This window comes from Rhinatrema bivittatum, chromosome 1 (genome assembly GCF_901001135.1).
Source record: "Rhinatrema bivittatum chromosome 1, aRhiBiv1.1, whole genome shotgun sequence".
Taxonomy (NCBI): domain Eukaryota; kingdom Metazoa; phylum Chordata; class Amphibia; order Gymnophiona; family Rhinatrematidae; genus Rhinatrema; species Rhinatrema bivittatum.
The window spans coordinates 113,315,747-113,334,100 of NC_042615.1; the positions used below are offsets into that span (position 1 = coordinate 113,315,747).

General features: G+C 45.7%; 1 protein-coding gene across 10 annotated transcripts in view; it reads left to right on the plus strand.

The window, feature by feature from the left end:
• Positions 1-18,354, plus strand: part of TRAPPC11 (trafficking protein particle complex 11) — a 203,426-nt gene that overhangs the window by 1,911 nt on the left and 183,161 nt on the right. For 4 of the 10 annotated variants that reach the window (XM_029582652.1, XM_029583147.1, XM_029582829.1 and 1 more), the window contains exons 2-5: positions 237-278; positions 5,099-5,323; positions 6,766-6,935; positions 13,550-13,620. In XM_029582652.1, the coding sequence (XP_029438512.1) occupies positions 5,120-5,323; positions 6,766-6,935; positions 13,550-13,620 (445 nt within the window). In that variant the 5' untranslated portion in view covers positions 237-278; positions 5,099-5,119. Of the gene's footprint in view, positions 1-233; positions 279-5,098; positions 5,324-6,765; positions 6,936-13,549; positions 13,621-18,354 lie in introns of all 10 variants that reach the window. The other 6 variants (XM_029582739.1, XM_029582564.1, XM_029582990.1 and 3 more) reach the window with 2 other exon arrangements.

Below are 18,354 nucleotides of genomic sequence, written 5' to 3' on the forward strand. Positions count from 1 at the left end.
ACCGATGGTGTTTGTGTGATAGAATATAAACATGCCTATTAGTTACAAGGATACAATGAATAAGAAAATCCATATAGGTGCAGTTGGTAAGGGAAGTTGTTTTCTTTAGCATACTTATGAGCAGTGTGCGAAGAAAGGCAATGCATGAGTTGAGAGTATAGAACAATCACAAGAATGAGTGGTGGTTTTTTTGGAGATCAGTGGAATGCATCAGTAAAGATTTGTGTTTTCAGCAGGGACCTGAAGTTGAAAAAAGAGGGACCTGATGTATTGGAAAGGTGAGTTCACTGTTCCTTGAATCATTTGCCTTCATATAAACAGCAAATGAAAACAAATGAGAAACAAGACCTATGCTGATTGTAGGATGTAGGTAATATTGAGAGCAGACATGTGACTTTCTACTGCCTTAACCAGTTGTGCTTTATAAGTCTGATTCTTTAGGAAGCGACTGGGTTCTCTGGCAAATCACCAGAGATAAGCTTTCCATGTGTAGTCATCCACCAATTATCTTCGTTGTTATTTATGACATGCTTTTTTTAAACAAGAATCCAAATTAAGTAATAAATATAGTATGTCAGTAGAGCAGATGTCAGTATTTTTTAATTTAACTGCTTGGTTTCTTTTTGATTATACAACCTACTCCATTGACACCAAATGTTGCATCTCTCCTACTGTTTAGGCATGCTGAATCTTCCTAACCTAAATGAGAATGTATCTAATCAGATACAATCAAGTATTTGATTTTGCATATTAAGTGTATTTTGAAAGGTGTTTTATCAAATAAACTAACACAAAATCCATGATGTAATCAAATAAAACCCAAAGAGTTGGGGGCAGAGCATACAAAGATTCTAGTTCTGGTGTTTTGTGAGGTGCATTTTCCTTGGAGATGGTACCACAAGATGTGCCTGAGACCTAGAGTGTAGTGTACTGAGATAACTTGGAGTCAGGCCTTTGAATTTGGTTTGGTATAGTATTAATAGTCAATGCAAGGTTTTCAGGAATGGTTTTATTCAATTAAATTGTGAACATTTTGTTATCATGTGAATTGTCTTGATCGGCTATATGAGTATGGTATGTGCAGTTATATAAATAATAAATGAAAATCTGGGCTGCAGTGTTCTGTATGAGCTGCAATCAGCAGTTAAGGCTGTTGGATTCTAACACAGAGTAAGTTGCAGTAACCCTGGTGAATAGAAGTGAAAGAAAGCTGTTTTGGTTACTGCATGCACTTGTGCTTTAGTGGTAATTTGGGAGTCTCATATAAAGCCTAGACTCTGAACTTGAGAGCTGAGAGTTATTTGTTCCCCCAAGGTCACTCAATTCTTTTTTTTTTCCTGACCCATAACATCTCTGATTTTTGGAGATTCAGGCTTAGTTTGTTTTGATGTACCCAGTTGGCAGTTTTCTCTAGGGAAACATCAAGGTTTGTGCAGAGTGGTATCACTTGCTGGATGTCATCTGCTTAGGAATTGAGTGATTAAGGCAGTTCTTGATGAGTTTGCCTAGGGGGAGAGGTAGATATTGAATAGGGTGGGTCAGAGGATGAAATCTTGCAGTAATCTACAGAAGAGCGCATGGAGTTTGGTGATAGCTGTTCTCAGGGAAACAGATTGGGTACAGTCTTGGAGAAAGGATGAGAACTACATGAGTTTTTTAGCCCTGCTAGTCCTAGGTCATGCAGTCAAGTGTTGAGGATTGTGGTCTACTGTGTCATATGCCGCCACATTGTACTGACATGGATAAAGAGGCCACAATAATAAACGCTCATACCTCTTTTTCAAGTGCATTTCCTGGAGAAACGGTATAGCCGCCTTCAAATCTTGCACTTCATTCCTGAAAATTTGCCTTTTTTGAGGGCTGTTCAGTCCCTTCACGTTAAGAGACCATAATTTAAGAGACAACATGGAATCGGTCATATTGCTCTCCATGCGACTCTTCTCTCCACGCAACCATGCCGCCCCCTCCAAGATTTGGCTCACATTCACACCATCCGTTCATTGTGCCTCACTGAATACCTATCCCCCTTCTGCCCATATTTTGTGTTAGGGTATTGTGATATGTAGAATTCTGACTGCACACATTTTTGTAATAAGCTACCAATTGTATTCCCGTTTCGCCCCACAGTGCTTTGCCTTTGGCAAAACTGCGCAGGCTGTGGAGGACGTGATCAAACACGGAGCTTGCCCCCCCCCCCCCCCCCCCCCCCCCCCGAACCCAGCCCACTCTAAACATTTAGCATGAAACATATAATCAACCTCAGGGAAACTTACAGGCCGATACAGTAAAGTGTGCTCCCGTAGAGCGCACTGTTAGCCTTCATTTGGCTGCGCGTTTTCGACGTGCTATTACCCCTTACGGTATAAGGGGTAAAAATAGCGCGTCAAAAATGTGCGGCCAACTCCCTGAAGCTAATAGCGCCTGCAACATGCAAATGCATGTTGATGGCCCTATTAGTTATTCCCGCACGATTCATTTTACTTTCAGAAATTAACGCCTGCCCAAAGGCTGGCATTAATTTCGTCCAGCACCGGGAAAGTAAAAACTGCTTTTCTGTACACCCTCCGACTTAATATCATAGTGATATTAAATCAGAGGCCCCAAAAGTTTAAAAAAAAAAAAAAAAAAAAAAAAGTAAAAAATCAGCCCGCGGGTCTGAAGACGGACACTCAATTTTGCCGGCGTCCGTTTTCCAAACCCGTAGCTGTCAGTGGATTCGAGAACTGACGCCGGTAAAATTGAGCGTCGGCTGTCAAACCCGCTGACAGCTGCTGCTTCTATCAAAAAGGAGGTGGTAGGGACGTGCTAGTGTCCCTAGCTCCTCCTTTTACTGCGGGTCCTATTTGCATGTTGTTCCCTCCTGAATCACGCGCATAGGAGAGCAGGCGCTCGCCAGCTCTCCCGCGACTTTTACTGAATCGGCCTGTTAAAAAAGTGGTCATGGTGAAACCACTGTGATTCGGACCATCTCCAGTCCTCATATTGAAATAATCTGTGTCCAGGAACAAACCAGCAGGGATCATCCCTTTCCTTTTATCTTGATCGAAGATGCTGTCTCCAGAATGCCTGCAGAGCCTTTTGCCTCCGTTGTGGACCCTCTGCCACCATGGAGTATCCACCGGAGCAGTTGAAGAGAGCTTTCCGGAGACTGCTAGCTTTACTTGGTGACCTGCGACTTTTAAGATGGCCGCTGCTTCTTCCACAGTTTTGGATCTGGTTGTGGTGCCATCAATAGTAATTGCAATGCCAAAAGGGAATAACCATCGATATCTGAGGCCCTCTCTTCTTAACACTGTAATAGTCTCCTTGAATTCCATCCTCTCTTTTTTTTTTTTTTTTTTTAAAGTCAGTGTGGAGAGATCCATGTATATCTGAATATTATGATTCTCCCATTCCCACAGGGATTGCTTCCGTGCAATTTGGTATATTTTTTCATTCACAGTATGTCTAGCAAAACACAGTATGATATCTCTGGATTTTCCATTGATCCTTGCGCCCAGAGATCTGTGAGCTCGTTCTAGCTCTATGGAGAAAGCTGTTGTACTTTCTGCATTGGCATTGTCCTGTTTCAACAGGAAGGTACAGAATCTCTGGACAGTTTCCCCACAGTCTGTATAGGCCTCTGTTTCAGGTGTGCCCCTAAACCTCAAATTGTTGTGCCAACTAAATTTTCCATGTCTTCTAATTTGGCGGTGAAATCTTCAGAATCTCGAGCAGCTTGTGCTGTTATTTTTTGTAGTGCCTCAATCTTCATGGACTGCACATCTAAGCGCATATCACATTCATCCACATGTCTCCCAATCTCAGCCATTTCTTCTTTTATTTGTTCCATGGCTGTCAAACGTTCCTGTTTATTATCCTTAGTTTCTTTTCTAAGGTTCCCTTGTGGGAAGATCACTCTCCCCCCTCAGGTACCTGATCACACAAGTCCGCGGTTCCCTAAGCACTGCTAGGCCGTCATCGCAGCCGGCGTTTTTTTGTGAACGCAAAATGTTTAAAATCCGGCACTTTCTTCTTCTGAGCCATCGCGGGGGGTTCATCGGAATGCTGCTGAGGTCTGTTTGCAGATTTTTAAGTTTTGATGTGCTGTTGCACAGCTATAAAGGCTGCATAAAGGAAATCATAACCCAAATATTCAGTGAAACACACTGGGATAAAGGTATCTGGTTACATTTAGGACAGGTGGTTTTCTGACCAGATTTGCCTGGCTAACTTTAGCCAGATAATGCTGTCACTGCTCATAAGCTACTCCTCCTACTACTACGTAACATTTCTATAGCACTACATGATATATGCAGCATTGTGCAAACATACAAAAAGATAGTCCTTGCTCAATAGAGTTTACAATCTAAGACAAACATTCCACAAGCCTTTTTACCTGTATTTCATAAAGCAAGACAATGGTTAAAAAGAAGAAAGTTAACAAGACTAAAAGCAGACAATTGGGCATAAGATTTAAAAGCAGTTACAAAAAGGTGGTTCTTTAGATGGGATTTAAATATGGCAAGAGACTGAGCATGACACACCAGTTCAGGAAGACTATTCCAAGCACATGGCGCAGCCAGGGGGAAAACATGGAGTCTGGAATTAACAGTAGAGGAGAATGGCACAGACAGGAGTGACTTATCTGATGAGCAGAGTGCATGAGGAGGGGTGTAGAGAGAGAGAGAGAGAGAGAGAGAGGAGAGATAGTGAGGTGCTGCAGAGTGAAGGCATTTGTAGGTGAGAAAGAGGAGCTTGAACTATAAGCGGGAGTGTATAGGGAGCCAATGCAGTGACTTCAGAAGAGGGGGTTATGTGAGCATAGCAGCTTTGGGGAAAGATAAGTCCTGCATCTGAATTTCGGACTAAAATCTAACCACAGCCCCAGAATGCCTCCATCATTGCCTCTGTTTATCCACAGACATTTTGTGTGGGTAGTGACTTACCTAGACGAAATTTAGTTGAGGAGTGTGCAGAAATTCTCAAATCTTGGTTTTTGTCCTGTTAATTCCAAAAGTTACCAGGCAAAAGCCTTTGAATGTTGACCTCAGTGGCTACTTTTGTAAAATACAATATGTGTGATCTGTTCATAGTATGTGCTTTGCTGTGTTTTCAGAATTACTGTAAAAATTTGAAGATGAGCCCCACGCAGTGGGATTTTCCTCTGGAGTTATGTTGCCGACCTATGGCCTTTGTGACCCTCACAGGCCTGGATGTAACTTACAACGCTGTCCATCGTGCAATATGGGATGCATTTTATGTCAACCGAAGAGCGGATAGAGTACCTATTTCTTTCAAAGTTCTCCCCGGGGATCATGAGTATCCTAAATGTAGATCTAAGGTAAAAGATTTAGATGTCTGTTTATTCATTAACATTCATAGTCTCACTTATACCAGACCTGCTCAAAGTTGAGTTGCAGAATTCAAACATAAATATACCACAGACCAAACTCAGTAATACAATACTTGATGAATTTTGGAAAAACTCTATAAATATCTGAGGGTCCTGATTATAGAGGCATACATTTCAGGCTATACAGAATGTTCTCTGTGCAAATAGACCCAAGGTTTACAGTGCTTGGTTGTTGTCAGTACTCCAGGGTGACACCTAGTGGCCAGAGTCGGGCCCATGATTATAGAATTCCAGAAGAAGCCATGGTGCATAGCCCCCACCCAAGGACCCTTGCTGTAGTGCCTAGACTAGGTATATTTGGGGAGGATATAAAATAGTGGAGGGGAAATCCCAGAGTAGTTTTGAATGAAGGCTCATTGAGCCAGGATCCCAGCCCTGGCTCCAACTGAACTGGAGGTCCAAGGGAACAGCAGAACAGCTACAAAGCCTGCATAAAGGAAATCATAATTCCATTGAATTCAGCTTTTTGTGGTGTAGCTACATTTCAGGAATTATGGTTATTCACTAAAGCTTTTGATTGGATTTTCTGTCTTTTTATTTGATTATATTTGTATGTTCGTATAGTGTCTCTGTTTATTTTACTTGTACACCACTTTGTAGCCTCCTTGTGAGAGGTGGTGGTTAAATTTTGAAAATAAAATAACTCCCTCCCTTCCTTGGTAATCTGTGAAATCCTGTCTGCAGCATCCCCAGTCCCAGCTGATCCAGGGAGCAGAAGACTTCTCAGAGTATTAAACCAGAGACCTTCCACATTGCTCTGAGCCACTGGGCTTGCCCTAATGTGCTTTTTTTTATGGCTGGAATTTTTCAGCTGAAAATAACTTCATATTGTTTAATACAACCTTCATTATAATCTTGTGATCCATATATGTATTAAAATGCTGTATAAACAAAGTACAGATGTAAAGAGGTGGGCAGAATGTTTCCAGTGTTTTGCTAACTCCTGTTTATAGGAGCAGGTCTCCTTTCAGATGTGTTTCTGATTGCTGGCATGCAAATAGGTGCATAGCATATTCCTGTTTTACTTCCATCCCTGCACAGCTAGGGTAATGGGAGCTGGGACAGGAAACTGTGAAAAGATTAACACCTTAAAGTCTAGCCCATCAGAATTAAGTGGATATTCAGTTACAAATAACTGAATGATGCTGTTCTATTGCTTGGAAACGTTTCGCACATAGCTTTGATTTTTTTGAAGTTCTTCTTAACTTGGAAAACAGTCGGAGGCTGCTAGCAGTTTTAATGAGTGAATGAAAGACTAGATCTGGGTTACAGCGTAAATCATTCCTTTATTAGTAAAAGTTATTGATGACATACAGAAGCATGTTTGAACCCACTAAATTTGCTCTCTTCCTTTTTGCCTCCTCTGGCAGAGGACATCCTATGAGTGGTACATTCCCAAAGGAATCCTGAAGACTGGCTGGATGAACAAACACCTGAATCTCGTGCCAGCACTAGTTGTAGTGTTCTATGAACTGGATTGGGACGAGCCACAGTGGAAAGAGAAGCAGTTGGAATGTGCTACTCGAGTGGAAATTGTCAGGTGTGGATTTATAGCTGTTTTAGAAGGCCAGGTTTTCAAAATTATTCTTTATTTATATTCTAGTTCCCTGTACTTACCCGGATCAGTCCAGACTCCTGGGTTTATTCATCCCTGCCAGCAGATGGAGACAGAGAAAAGCCTCACTGACACTGCTTGAAAAGCCCTGGTGCCACCTGCAGTAGTTCAGTATTTCTGTCTCCAGCAGATGGCTGGTGCATAAACCTGCAGTCTTTTTCTTTACCCTTGCTTTTTAGATTTTTTTTTCTCTTTTCGGGAAATTGTCAGGTGTGGATTTACAGCTGTTTTAGAAGGCCAGGTTTTCAAAATTATTCTTTATTTATATTCTAGATGGTCTTTCTGATAATTTGCCCAAGACAGTATACAAAAAGCATGTAAAAATAAGCCAATGATTTTAAAACATAAGTGAAATATTATAAAACATTATTGCTTTTACTATTTATTTTAATTTGGTAAAGGATAAATAATGCTAAAAATAACAGATTCTAATTAAAAGAAATCATATGAAGCATGCACAACACATTGAGACAAATATATTATTACTTATCAACAGGTGCATAATAGTCAAGCCAAGAATCAGTATGCATATTGTCTTCCCAATACTGTTTTATTTTGAAAATAAGGGCTTCCTGAACATACCCAGATCAGTCCAGACAAGTGGGTTTTGCCTCCCCACCTACAGATGAATCAGAGAAACAAAACTTTGAGGCACTGCTATATATCCGAAAGTGCCACCTGCAGTCCCCTCAGTATTTCTCCGACTCCAGCAGGTGGTAGAGGTGCAACCCTGCAGTCTGAGGTTGAGAGAGAGAGAAACTGAAGAAGGATTTCGGAGAAAGCTCCCTGAGGTGATAGGCTCCTTGGTGGACTGTCCCTTAGGTTGAGCCAGGCGTCTGGCGGGTTGGGAACCCCTGACTTATGCTCGCCCACATCATGCCAGGGGCCTGAAAGCCAGGGGACTGGTTCCCTCAGGGCCTCCGAGGCCTCTGTCTGCAAGTACCCCTATGTGTGTGTTTTGCCTTTGTATCTGTGATTTTAAAGTTAAGAAAAAGAAAGGAACAGAAAGGCAAACAGCTGGTTGCTGGGGGGCAAAAGGGGTGGCCATGAGGCAGCAAGGGCTGCAGGCCTCAGCAGACAGAACTGCGCTGGTCCATGTGTATCCTGAGGAGGGAGCGGCATTAGCAGCCAGGCCTATAGTGGAGGAGTTGCGGCAGTGGTTGGTGCACATGTCTCTGGACTGTGCTGAGGCTGGAGAGCAGCAGCCTTTTTCACGCCAGTGCCCAGCTGATTTTTCTGCGCCGCAGGAAATGGTGTAGTATGGTTTAAAAAAAAAAAAAAAAAAAAAAAGCACCAGAGAGGCAATTGAGGCCGGCAGTGTTTGCAAGCCACAAGGTATGGTGCCCGAACCACACAGAGAAACGTGCTGCGGTGTGGGCTGAAGTCTACACTATTAAGTTCTCGCTCCCTCTGTCCTGGTTGCACTTCGGGAGAGGAGGGTTCCTCAGTGGGGACGCATTGGGGGAAGGGGATTTCCTACCCTTCGGGGGGGGGGGGGGGAACATCTCTGACAGTGACTGAGGGGGTCCGGGGAGCCCCGCGTGGTGGCTGGATCCACAGAGGACTGTGGGCAGTAGTCCTTTTTAACTAGGGAACCTAGAGATTCCTCTTCCCCGTTTTCTCCTGTGGTTAGGGTGACTCTGATGGGAGGAGGTGGGGGTGGGGGAACGACTCCGAATACAGCCTGGAGCAAGGGAGGGATGGCCCTAAGGGATTTTCGCCAAAATTTATCTTCTTGATGCATAAAGCCTTCCTGGCAAGGAAGCAGGTGAAGAGTTGGGCCTCCCCTATCTGTGCCTAAGAAGAGGGCCACAGGTAGGTCCGGGGACCTATTGCATCGTCTGGAACTTTGTTGGGCAGATTCGCAGGTGTGGATGTCAAAGAATGGGGGGGGGACAGACACACTCCATAAAGGATCCGCAGGGTGTCCCTTTGGACCACCAGAAGGTGGTTCCAGACAGACATGACTGTGGCACTTGGTGTGGACCCGGGTGTAGCTAAGGACATCCCGGAGCCGGATGAAAGATTGGCAGGGGATGATCCTCAAGGAGTTTGTTTTATTTAAGAAGGTGGAACTATGCCCTCTTATTCTCCCAAGTCTTGGAGGAATTGAGGGTTAAAGTGACTCAGGAAGAGCCAAATAGCAAGGGGGTAAGCCTGTTCCTGGATGGGCTGAGGGGCCCCCTCGAGTGCCTTTCCCTTACCTAAGAAGATCAGGAAGTTGGGAAGATATATCCCCTGACGGAGGAGACTTTGGAGATACTGCGTGTACCAAAGGTAGATTCTGCGGTGTCTGCGGTCACTTAAGACAACCATCCCAATGGTGGGGTCTGCAGTTTTGAAGGATGTGCAGGACTGCAAGTTGGAGATTCACCTAAAGCAGATGTTTGAGGTCCCTGTGCTGAGTCTTTGGGCCATCGTTTATGCCAGCTTGATGCAGAGGGCCTGTTTGTGTAGGGTGCAGAAAGCACAGGATCTGGCTTCAACAGGAGATGGTGCTCTGAAGTCAGCTTGTTTAGAGGCTGGGGTGGCTTATGTAGCCAATGTGTTCTGATTTGGTTCGCTAGTCAGCCAGGAATATGGTCTTGGCAGTGGCAGCCTGCAGTCTTTTGTGGCTGGGCAATTGATCAGCAGACGTGGTCGAAGGTTCAGCTATGTAATCTCCATTTCAAAGAGAAGCTTCTCTTCAGGGAGGATTTAGATCAGCTGATGAAGATGTTGGAGGAATCTAAGGGGAACAGGCTGCCTGAGGGGTAAGCGCACTAGTAAGAAGGTGTTCCCACCTTGAACCCGGTTCATGAATTTGAGGAGGTTTTGGTCTGGTAGGACCACCACCAACGCAACTGCAAAGCCAATGGGCAGCCGCCAGCAGTCCTTTCATGGAGACCGAAGAGGCTCCAGGGTTGGTGCCGGTCAAGGGGCCGGTGATGGAAAGTCAACACTAGGAAGCCAGGGGGTCCTACTCCTGCATAGAAAGCCGTAGGAGGCAGCTTGTCCAGCTTTTACATGAAGTGTACCAGGCTTACTTCGGACCATTGGTTACTAGAGGTCATAAGATACGGCTACGCGCTCAAATGTTTGTGCCTGGTTAGAGAGGCCTTTTTAGAGTCTCACATGATCTCTTGCAGCAAGTGGGAGGCTATGTGGTAGATGCTGCAAAGATTACTGGATCTTCTTGCCATAGTGCCCATGCAATGAGAGGTACAAGGGCAGGACAGGTATTCCATTTACTTCATGGTTCCCATGAAGGAGGGCACCTTCCGTCCCATTTTCGATCTGCAGAAGGTGAACAGGACCCTTTGGGTGCCGCATTTTCGTATGGGAACACTGCGCATGGTTGTAGCGGCAGTCCACAAAGCAGAGTTCCTGGCTTCCCTGGACTTGACGGAGGAGTATCTTCAAATTCCGATTTGGACGGACCATCAGAAGTTTCTTTTTTTCATAGTGCTGGGTCAGCATTTTCAGTTTCGGGCTCTTCCTTTCGGACTGACGGCAGTGCCACAAACCTTCACCAAGATGATGGTGGTGGTGTTTGCAGCTCTACGCAAGGAAGGTGTTCTGGTTCATCCGTATCTGGACAATTGGCTCATTCAAGCAAAGTTGGAGGAGTGCGTTAGGTAGTTTGCAAGGTATTCATCACCCGCTGAATCAGTAGGTTGGGTCATTAACTATGTAAGAGCTTTCTGGTTCCGACCCAATCCTTGGAGTATCTGGGAGCTCAATTCGATACTAGGAAGGGCAGGGTGTTCTTGTCAGAAGACTGAGTAAGGAGGTTGCAGGCACAGGTGACACACCTGCTTCGTCTTACACTGCCAATGGCTTGGGATTACTTTCAAGTGCTCGGTTCCATGGCATCTACGTTAGATTTTATTCCATGGGCGTTTACGCTCATGAGACCTCTGCAGCGCACTCTGTTGTCCAGGTGGGACCTGTTGTCGGGTCAGTATCATCTGCCGTTGCCCCTGCTGCGAGAATCCAGGTCTAGTCTCTATTGGTGGCTGTCTCAGCACAATCTGATGAAGGGAATGGACCTGAAACCCCTGGCCTGGGTTCAAAATTTGAGTCAGTTGACATTTGCCTCACTTATATTTTGGCTGATGTCCTCAGAAGCATTTGGGGGAGTTGAAAGGAAGCAAGTTGCCTGGGGTTTAGAAGGCTGGCAAGAAGGCTTTCCCACCGCGATCTTGCTTTCGAGAAATGAGGAGATTTTGCTCTAACAGGAGCCTTTCGATGCAGAAGCAAGGCTCGGGAAGACAGATGTCCCAATGCACTTCCCGCGTCAAACGAGAGGTGGTTCGGCAAAAAAGTTGCAGCGGCTGCAACGCCTGGACTCAATTGTCTCAGTTCCTCAAGAGAACAAGGAAGAGGAAGGTACTGGGTTTACTTCGTGGTTCCCAAAAAGGAGGGCATTTTCTGGCCCATTCTCGATCAGCAGAAGGTCAGTGTGGTGCTGCCAGGTGGATTAGGGGAGATAGCAAATTTTGGTTTGAGGGCTCGTGGGCAGGCAGGCTCCAGCAGTTCTGTGAACCCACTCTTCGGGGGCGCAAGTAGCACCATGGGCCAAAGCATCCTCAGGCCATCTGGAAGAAACCCACAGGACCGCCTCATGCTCTTCGTTGCACTTGACCTATCTGAGAGTGTCTTCAACTCTTCTGGCTTCTAGGAAGGATTCCACAAAATATCCCATGATTTTAAATGGAAGATGTTTACCTTTTGGTGTGAGGGAAAGGTCTTCGACCCTTTCTTCTGTTCTACATAAAAACTACTTGAATACCTTTGTCTTTCAGAGTGTGATCTCAAAGCTAGCTCCATTAGGTTTCACCTTTTTGTAATTGGCACTTATCACCATATAGATGGTAAATCCATCTCTGTACAGCCATTAGTTGTCAGATTCATGCGAGGCTTGCTTCAGTTGATAGCTTCCATCAACCCATTCGCTGTATACTTATCCAGTTGGTGAAAACTCTCTTTGAGCCATTAGACTCCTGAGAACTGAAGTATCTGACCTGGAAGGTCATATTTATGGTGGCAGTCACTTTGCATACAGTCGGTGAACTCCAAGTCTTTATTATTTACCTGTCTTGTGCTAAGTTGGTGTGTGTGTGTGTGTGTTTGTTTGTGGGGTTTTTTTGTTTTTTTTTTGTGTTTGTTTTTAATAGGGTGGTTCTGCACATACATTCTAGGTTCCTGCCTAAGGTAATGTTAAGACTTCTACTTTAACCCGTCAATTGTCCTTTCAACATTTTTCCCCAGGCCACATGTCAACAGAAATGAAGTAGCCTTGCACAGTTTGGATTGCAAAAGAGCTATAGCCATCTATTTTAGAGTAGACTGAAGTCCTTAGAAACTACTCTTAGCTTTTAATTAATTTTTCCCAAGCAGGTCTGACTTTGGATGAGTATGTCTGCACCACAGTATACTGAGCCACAGGCGTGGGCCTGCAAAATGTGTTTTGTGGGGGTTTTTTTGTTGGTTGGTTGTTTTTATAATTCAGTAGTGATTGATCATTCATTTGGTTGTTCTATTTCTGTCCGGTTCATATGTTAGTGTTTTGAATATTTTAAATCCCCTTTCCTTAGCCACTTACAAATCAATCATGTGGGGCACATCACTGCTGATGGTCCTCCAGATTTCAGATAATCATCCCTAATACCTGCATAGCATGGAAAGCTGAAGGAGGAGATACAGGGAACTAGATAATTTTAAAGGGAGCATGTGCATTGCTAAAACAAGCAAACAAAAAAAAAATACTTTTGGTTACAAAAAGTATCAGGAGCAAAAGTACATTCAACCAAGAAAAAAGTCCAGGGATAAGACTGAAAGAAAAAGCAATAGAAATGGAGAAAATCTTAAATTGCTATTTTGTAGGCTCAAGCTAATATTAATGCTTTGCAAGTTGTGTCCATGAAGAGAAACAGGCATCCATTATTCTTTCACCTTCATGCTAGAGAAGAACAAACCCAGCTTATATTGTTTTTTTAAAATTGTGCATAATTGATATTGGGTATCTGTTTTGGAAAGGACAAATCACAGTCAAACCTGCTGGAGATGGAAGGATTTTGCAGCCGGAGGTACTGTCTCCAAATCGATTATTTGAAACACATTTGGGGGGAAAAATGAAGGGGGATAACTTACCTACCTGTTCCATTTGCATTACATCTGCCATCAAAATATATTATATTTTACCTCTTAAGAAATGTTACTATAACTTACTGCCCTTGCAGATGCATAACTATCAATACTTAGAATGTGGGGCTTCAGACAACTTTTTCATCCATAAAAACAAGTGAAAAGGAATGACCTGTGTAACAATTGCAATGTCCCATCTGGTCTTAGATTGCTGAGCCGTGAACTGAAAGCACAGTGCATCTGTCTATTTTGTCCAGGCATTCTTTTATTCTAGTAGATGGTTTTCCTTTGCTCTTTAAATTTATTATATATTTTTAGATAAAGCAATATACAGGAAAGCAATGCTTTGTGTTTATTTTATGTCATTACAAGCATCAATCTTCTTTGTTTGAATTGTTTTGCTTTTGCAGGCAGAGTTTGCAGGGAAGAAACACAAAGGTTGCTGTGGTTTTAATTCAGAAGAAAACACCTTTACCTCCAGGTACTGAAAACCTAAGGAAACTGCAAGATACCCAGATTAAAGTTTTATGTTCTATTCCACTGTCATGACTTGTTCCCTTACACATCGGTTTTGTTTGTTGTAGTGTGGAATGCTTGGTCTTCTTACCCCAGTGATTGGCGTGACCTGGAAAAACAAATTTTGTGTTTTTCTAACCAATTTTATAAAATGGTGTAAGGAGAGAAAAAAATAGTGCAAAATGAACAGGTTCCTGTTCATACCCCAGATCAGTCCAGAATAGTGGGTTTTGTATCCCTACTAGCAGATGGACGTAGAGAACAAAACTTTGAAGCACTGCTACATATCCGAGACTGCCACCTGCAGTCCCTCAGATTTCTCTTGTCTCCAGCAGATGGTAGAGGTGCAAATCTGCAGTCTGGAGTTTTGATTAAAAAAAAAAAAAAGAAGATGGGATTCCTGGAAGGCTCCCCAAGGTGTTAGGTTATTTGGTGGGCCATCCCTTGGGTGGAGCAGGGGGTTGGCAATCCCTGAGCTAGCTCAGCCCTTATCAGTTTTGGGGGGGGGGAGAATGAAAGCTAGGGGCCCTGGTTCCCTTGCGCCCTCTGGGTCCTCACCACCTGTGTCTGCTTCTGGATGCCAGGAGAGAACAGGGAAGTAGCCCTTTCCTTTCTGTGTTTTCCTTGCTTGGGCTTTTTATGTGTTTTCAGGGCTTGTGCATTTAAGGAAAAAAATTGAAGAAGCGACGGGAGCTTGAACAGTGCTGAGCGGCCAGGTGAGTGAGGGCAGAGGCATTCTGATCGTCGAGCCAGGTGCTTGATCAGTGTCAGGAACATGCTACTGGCGGGGTTTGTTAGTGGCAGGGGCTATTTTTAGGCCTGACCACAATTCATCCTGATTCCCACTCTGTGTGGGGAAAAATTGCCGTGGCTGCGGTTTGAAGGGATTCGCCTCTCTCCAACTGCTTGCGTGGAGTGTGCCTCGGGTGGGGCTGGAACTTCTGCGGGACCCTCGGGGGGTGGGGGAGGGTCAGAGTGCAAGGTCAGCCGGGCCAGTGCTGCAGTCCCCAGGGGTGTCGAAGGAGTTGGTGGCCATTTTGAAGGTACATGGCAGGAGCCAGGAGGCTGTTCCAGAGCCTCAGGACTACCCTCCCCTACTCGTTCCCATTGATTTAAGCTCTGCTGGTGGAAGGTATATGGGGGGGGGGGGGGGGGGGCAGGGAGATAATGGCCAGAATCAGTCCTCTTCGATTTCAGAGCAAATTTCAGCTGATTTCTTCCTGTTTCTTCATAAGGCCTATTTGGCCAAGAAGGAGGCAGGGTCCAGAAGGCCTCCTGTGGCTAAGAAGCCCTGGGGGGAGCCAGTGGGCTCTGGAGGGTTCCTATGTTTCCTTTGGGCTGGGACAGTCCATGGTGGACAGTGAGGATGTCTGAGTCGGATGGGCCTGACCAGCAGCAGGGTGGTCATTGGACCCAGGCAAGGACCCAGTCACCGATGTAGAAGATCTTAATCAAGATGTGGATGATGTCCTGATTGTGGAGGGTGACGAGCCTCGTGTGGTCCAGTTTTTCCACAGGGAGGAGCTAGGTCCATTGATTCCCCAGATGTTGGAAGAGTTGGGGATTAAGATTGCGCAGGAAGATTCGGACAATGAGGGGTGAACCCAGTCCTGGAGGAACTGCGCGGACCTCCTAAAGCTTTCCCTTTACCCAACAAGGTGAAGAAGTTGGTGGATCAGGAGTGGGAGTCTCCCGAGGTAGGCCTGAAGGTAGCCAGAGCTATGGTCAAGTTATATCCCTTGCTGGAACAAACCTTGGAGTCTTGGAAGATCCCCCAAAGTGGATGCGGTGGTTTCCATGGTGACCAAGACAACAACCAACCCAGTGGCAGGTTTGGCTGCTCTGAAGGATATCCAGGATCGGAAGCTGGAAATTCTGTTGAAGAGGCTGGCTGAGGTTTCGACCTTGAGCCCTCAGGCGGCAGTCTGGGGAGTTTGATACAGAGAGCCTGCTTGTGCTGGGTGCCGAAGAAGGTGTCGGGGGCATTAGCAGAGTCTGCTCAGGCTGCCCGTTGGGAGGCAGGTGTGGCCTATGTGGCAGATGCCCTCTGACATGATTCAGACTTCTGCCAGGAATATGGTCTCTGCGGTGGCAGCGTAGAGGCTGTTGTGGTTGTGAAATTGGTCGGCAGATGTGTGATCTAAAGCCCAGCTGTGTCTAACCTCCCCTTCAAGGGCAAGTTGCTGTTTGGAGAGGACATGGATCAACTCATGAAGTAGTTGGGGGAATCGAAGGGCAATAATTTTCCCAAGGACAAGAAGACAATCAAGAAGTCCTTCCTCCTCTTTTCTCTCTCCCCCCCCCCCCCCCCCCCCCACCATGTGCTTGTTTTCAAGACGCAAGAAGATTTTGCCCGAGCGGATCCTCTTGCCTACGACACAAAAGCAGGGGTCTGACCAGCAGCAGTCCTTTTGGGCGCAGTATAGACCTCCTTGGGATGATGGTTCCCAGGGGAGAAGGGGAAACAAAATTAGCTAATGAAGGTGAGCTAGTCCACTCCTCTCCGGAGGTGGTCGGAGGGAGGCTGTCCCTCTTTTACGAGGAGTGGGCCAGGGTCACATTGGACGAGTGGGTGCTGGAGGTGTTGAGTCTGCTACACTTTATAATTTTCTCGGCCGCTCAGGGATGTCTTTATGGTCTCCCGCTGTGTCTCACATTCAAAGCGGGATACGGTGCAATGTCGTCTTCACCTATGGGCCATTGTTCCGGTACACCTTCAGGAGAGGGGACAAGGGAGGTACTCTTTGTATTTCATGGTTCCAAGAAAAAGGGGACGTTTCAGCCCATTCTCAGTCTCCAAAAGCTCAACATTGCCCTCAGGGTGCTCCATTTTCAGATGGAAGTGTTGCGTACAGTGATAGCGGCAGTATGCAAAGGGGAGTTTTTGGCCTTTTTGGATTTAATGGAGATCTATCACCAAAAGTTCCTGAGATTCATAGTTCTCGGAGACCATTTTCAGTTTCTAGCCCTTCCCTTAGGGTTGGTGACAGCACTGCAAAAGTTCACCAAGGGTAATGGTGGTGGTGATGGCTGCCCTCAGGTGGAAAGGGATTCTGGTGCATCCAGATCTGGACGATTGGCTCATCAGGGCAAAGTCGGAGGCAGAGTGTCATCATTCAGTTCACTGAGTCATGCAGCTTCTGGGATTGCTGGGCTGGGTGACAAATCTAGTAAAGGGCCATCTGGAGCCATCCCAGTCATTGGAATATCTGGGACTTGGTTCAATACCTGGTTAGGGAAGGTTTTTCTGACCTCGGAGAGAGTGACAAAGTTTCAGGTTCAGGTACTCTGTCTTCTGTAGCTGTCAGTTCCCAGAGTCTGGGACTATTTGCAGGTCCTGGGTTCTATGGCATCTATGCTGGAGTTAGTTCCATGGGCCTTTGCTCACATGCCTCCCCTGCAGAGGGCTCATTTATCCCGGTGGAAAATGCTTTCAGAGGAATTTCAGCTTCCTTTGCCGCTTCAAGGGGATGCCAGATCCAGTCTTTTGTGGTGGTTGTCTTGGAGCAATTTGGAGAGCAGAATGGACTTGGAGGTAACCAACTGGGTGGTGGTGACCATGGATGCCAGCCTCAAAGGATGGGGGCAATTTGTCAAGGCAGGTCAGTCCAGGGGTTGTGATTGCCAGAAGAGGTGCCCTGATCCATCAATCATTTGGAGACCAGAGTAGTTCGCAAGGCCTTGCTTCTTTTCTGCCACTCATTTATAGGAGGTCAGTGCGAGTGTTCTGACAATGCGACAACGGTGGCGTACATCAATCGTCAAGGTGGGACGAACAGTGATCTAGTCGTGCAGGAGGCGCAGGACCTGTTTGAGCGGAAAACCATCTAGCACGAATAGCGGCATCACACGTGGCTGGGGTAGACAACATGTAAGTGGACTATCTCAGCAGACAGCAGCTAAATCCCGGGGACTGGGAGTTGTCTGTGGAGGCCTTTGCCCTGATTCAGGGCAGATTGGGTAAGCTGAACTTGGACTTCATGGTGGTTCGAGTGAATGCGAAGGTGGCCCAGTTTTTCAGTCGCAGGAGAGAGGCTGGCTCCGAGGGCATAAACGCTCTTATTCAGCCATAGCTGACAGGGCTGTTGCTGTATGTGTGTCGTCTCCCCCCCCCCCCCCCCCCCCCCCCCCCCGTAGTGTTTCATAGGGAGAGCTACATCTGGGCAGAGTGTTTCTGGTGGCACCCAAGCAGCCGAACCTGCCATGGTTTGCAGACCTGGTTTGTCTAGCACATCTTCCAGGTTTGTCGTGGCAGGGACCCATATTTTCAGACCGGGCGGCTTGGCTTTTAGAAGGGTATCCTTGAAGTATGTTTTCTTGGTGGCTATCTGTTCAGCCAGAAGGATATCTGAGCTACAGGCGCTGTCATGTACAGATGATTTTGGAGGATGCGTCCCTTCCTTTTTGCCTAAATTGTTTTCGTCCTTTCATCTTAACCAGATGGTTGAGCTTCAAACATTTCCAAATTTGTTTCCTAATGACCAGATGGCAAAAGAGGTGCATTTCTTGGTTATGTGAAGAGTGCTTTTGCAGTATTTCAAGGTGACAAATGCCTTTTGGAGGTCAGATTATCTGTATGTCCTTTTTAGTGTAGCAAAGAAGGGGAATAAAGCTTCCAAGAGCATGATTGTGAGATGGCTGAGAGAAGCTATAAGCTCAGTTTACATATGTAAGGGTCGTTTAGCTCTGGAAGGGTTGT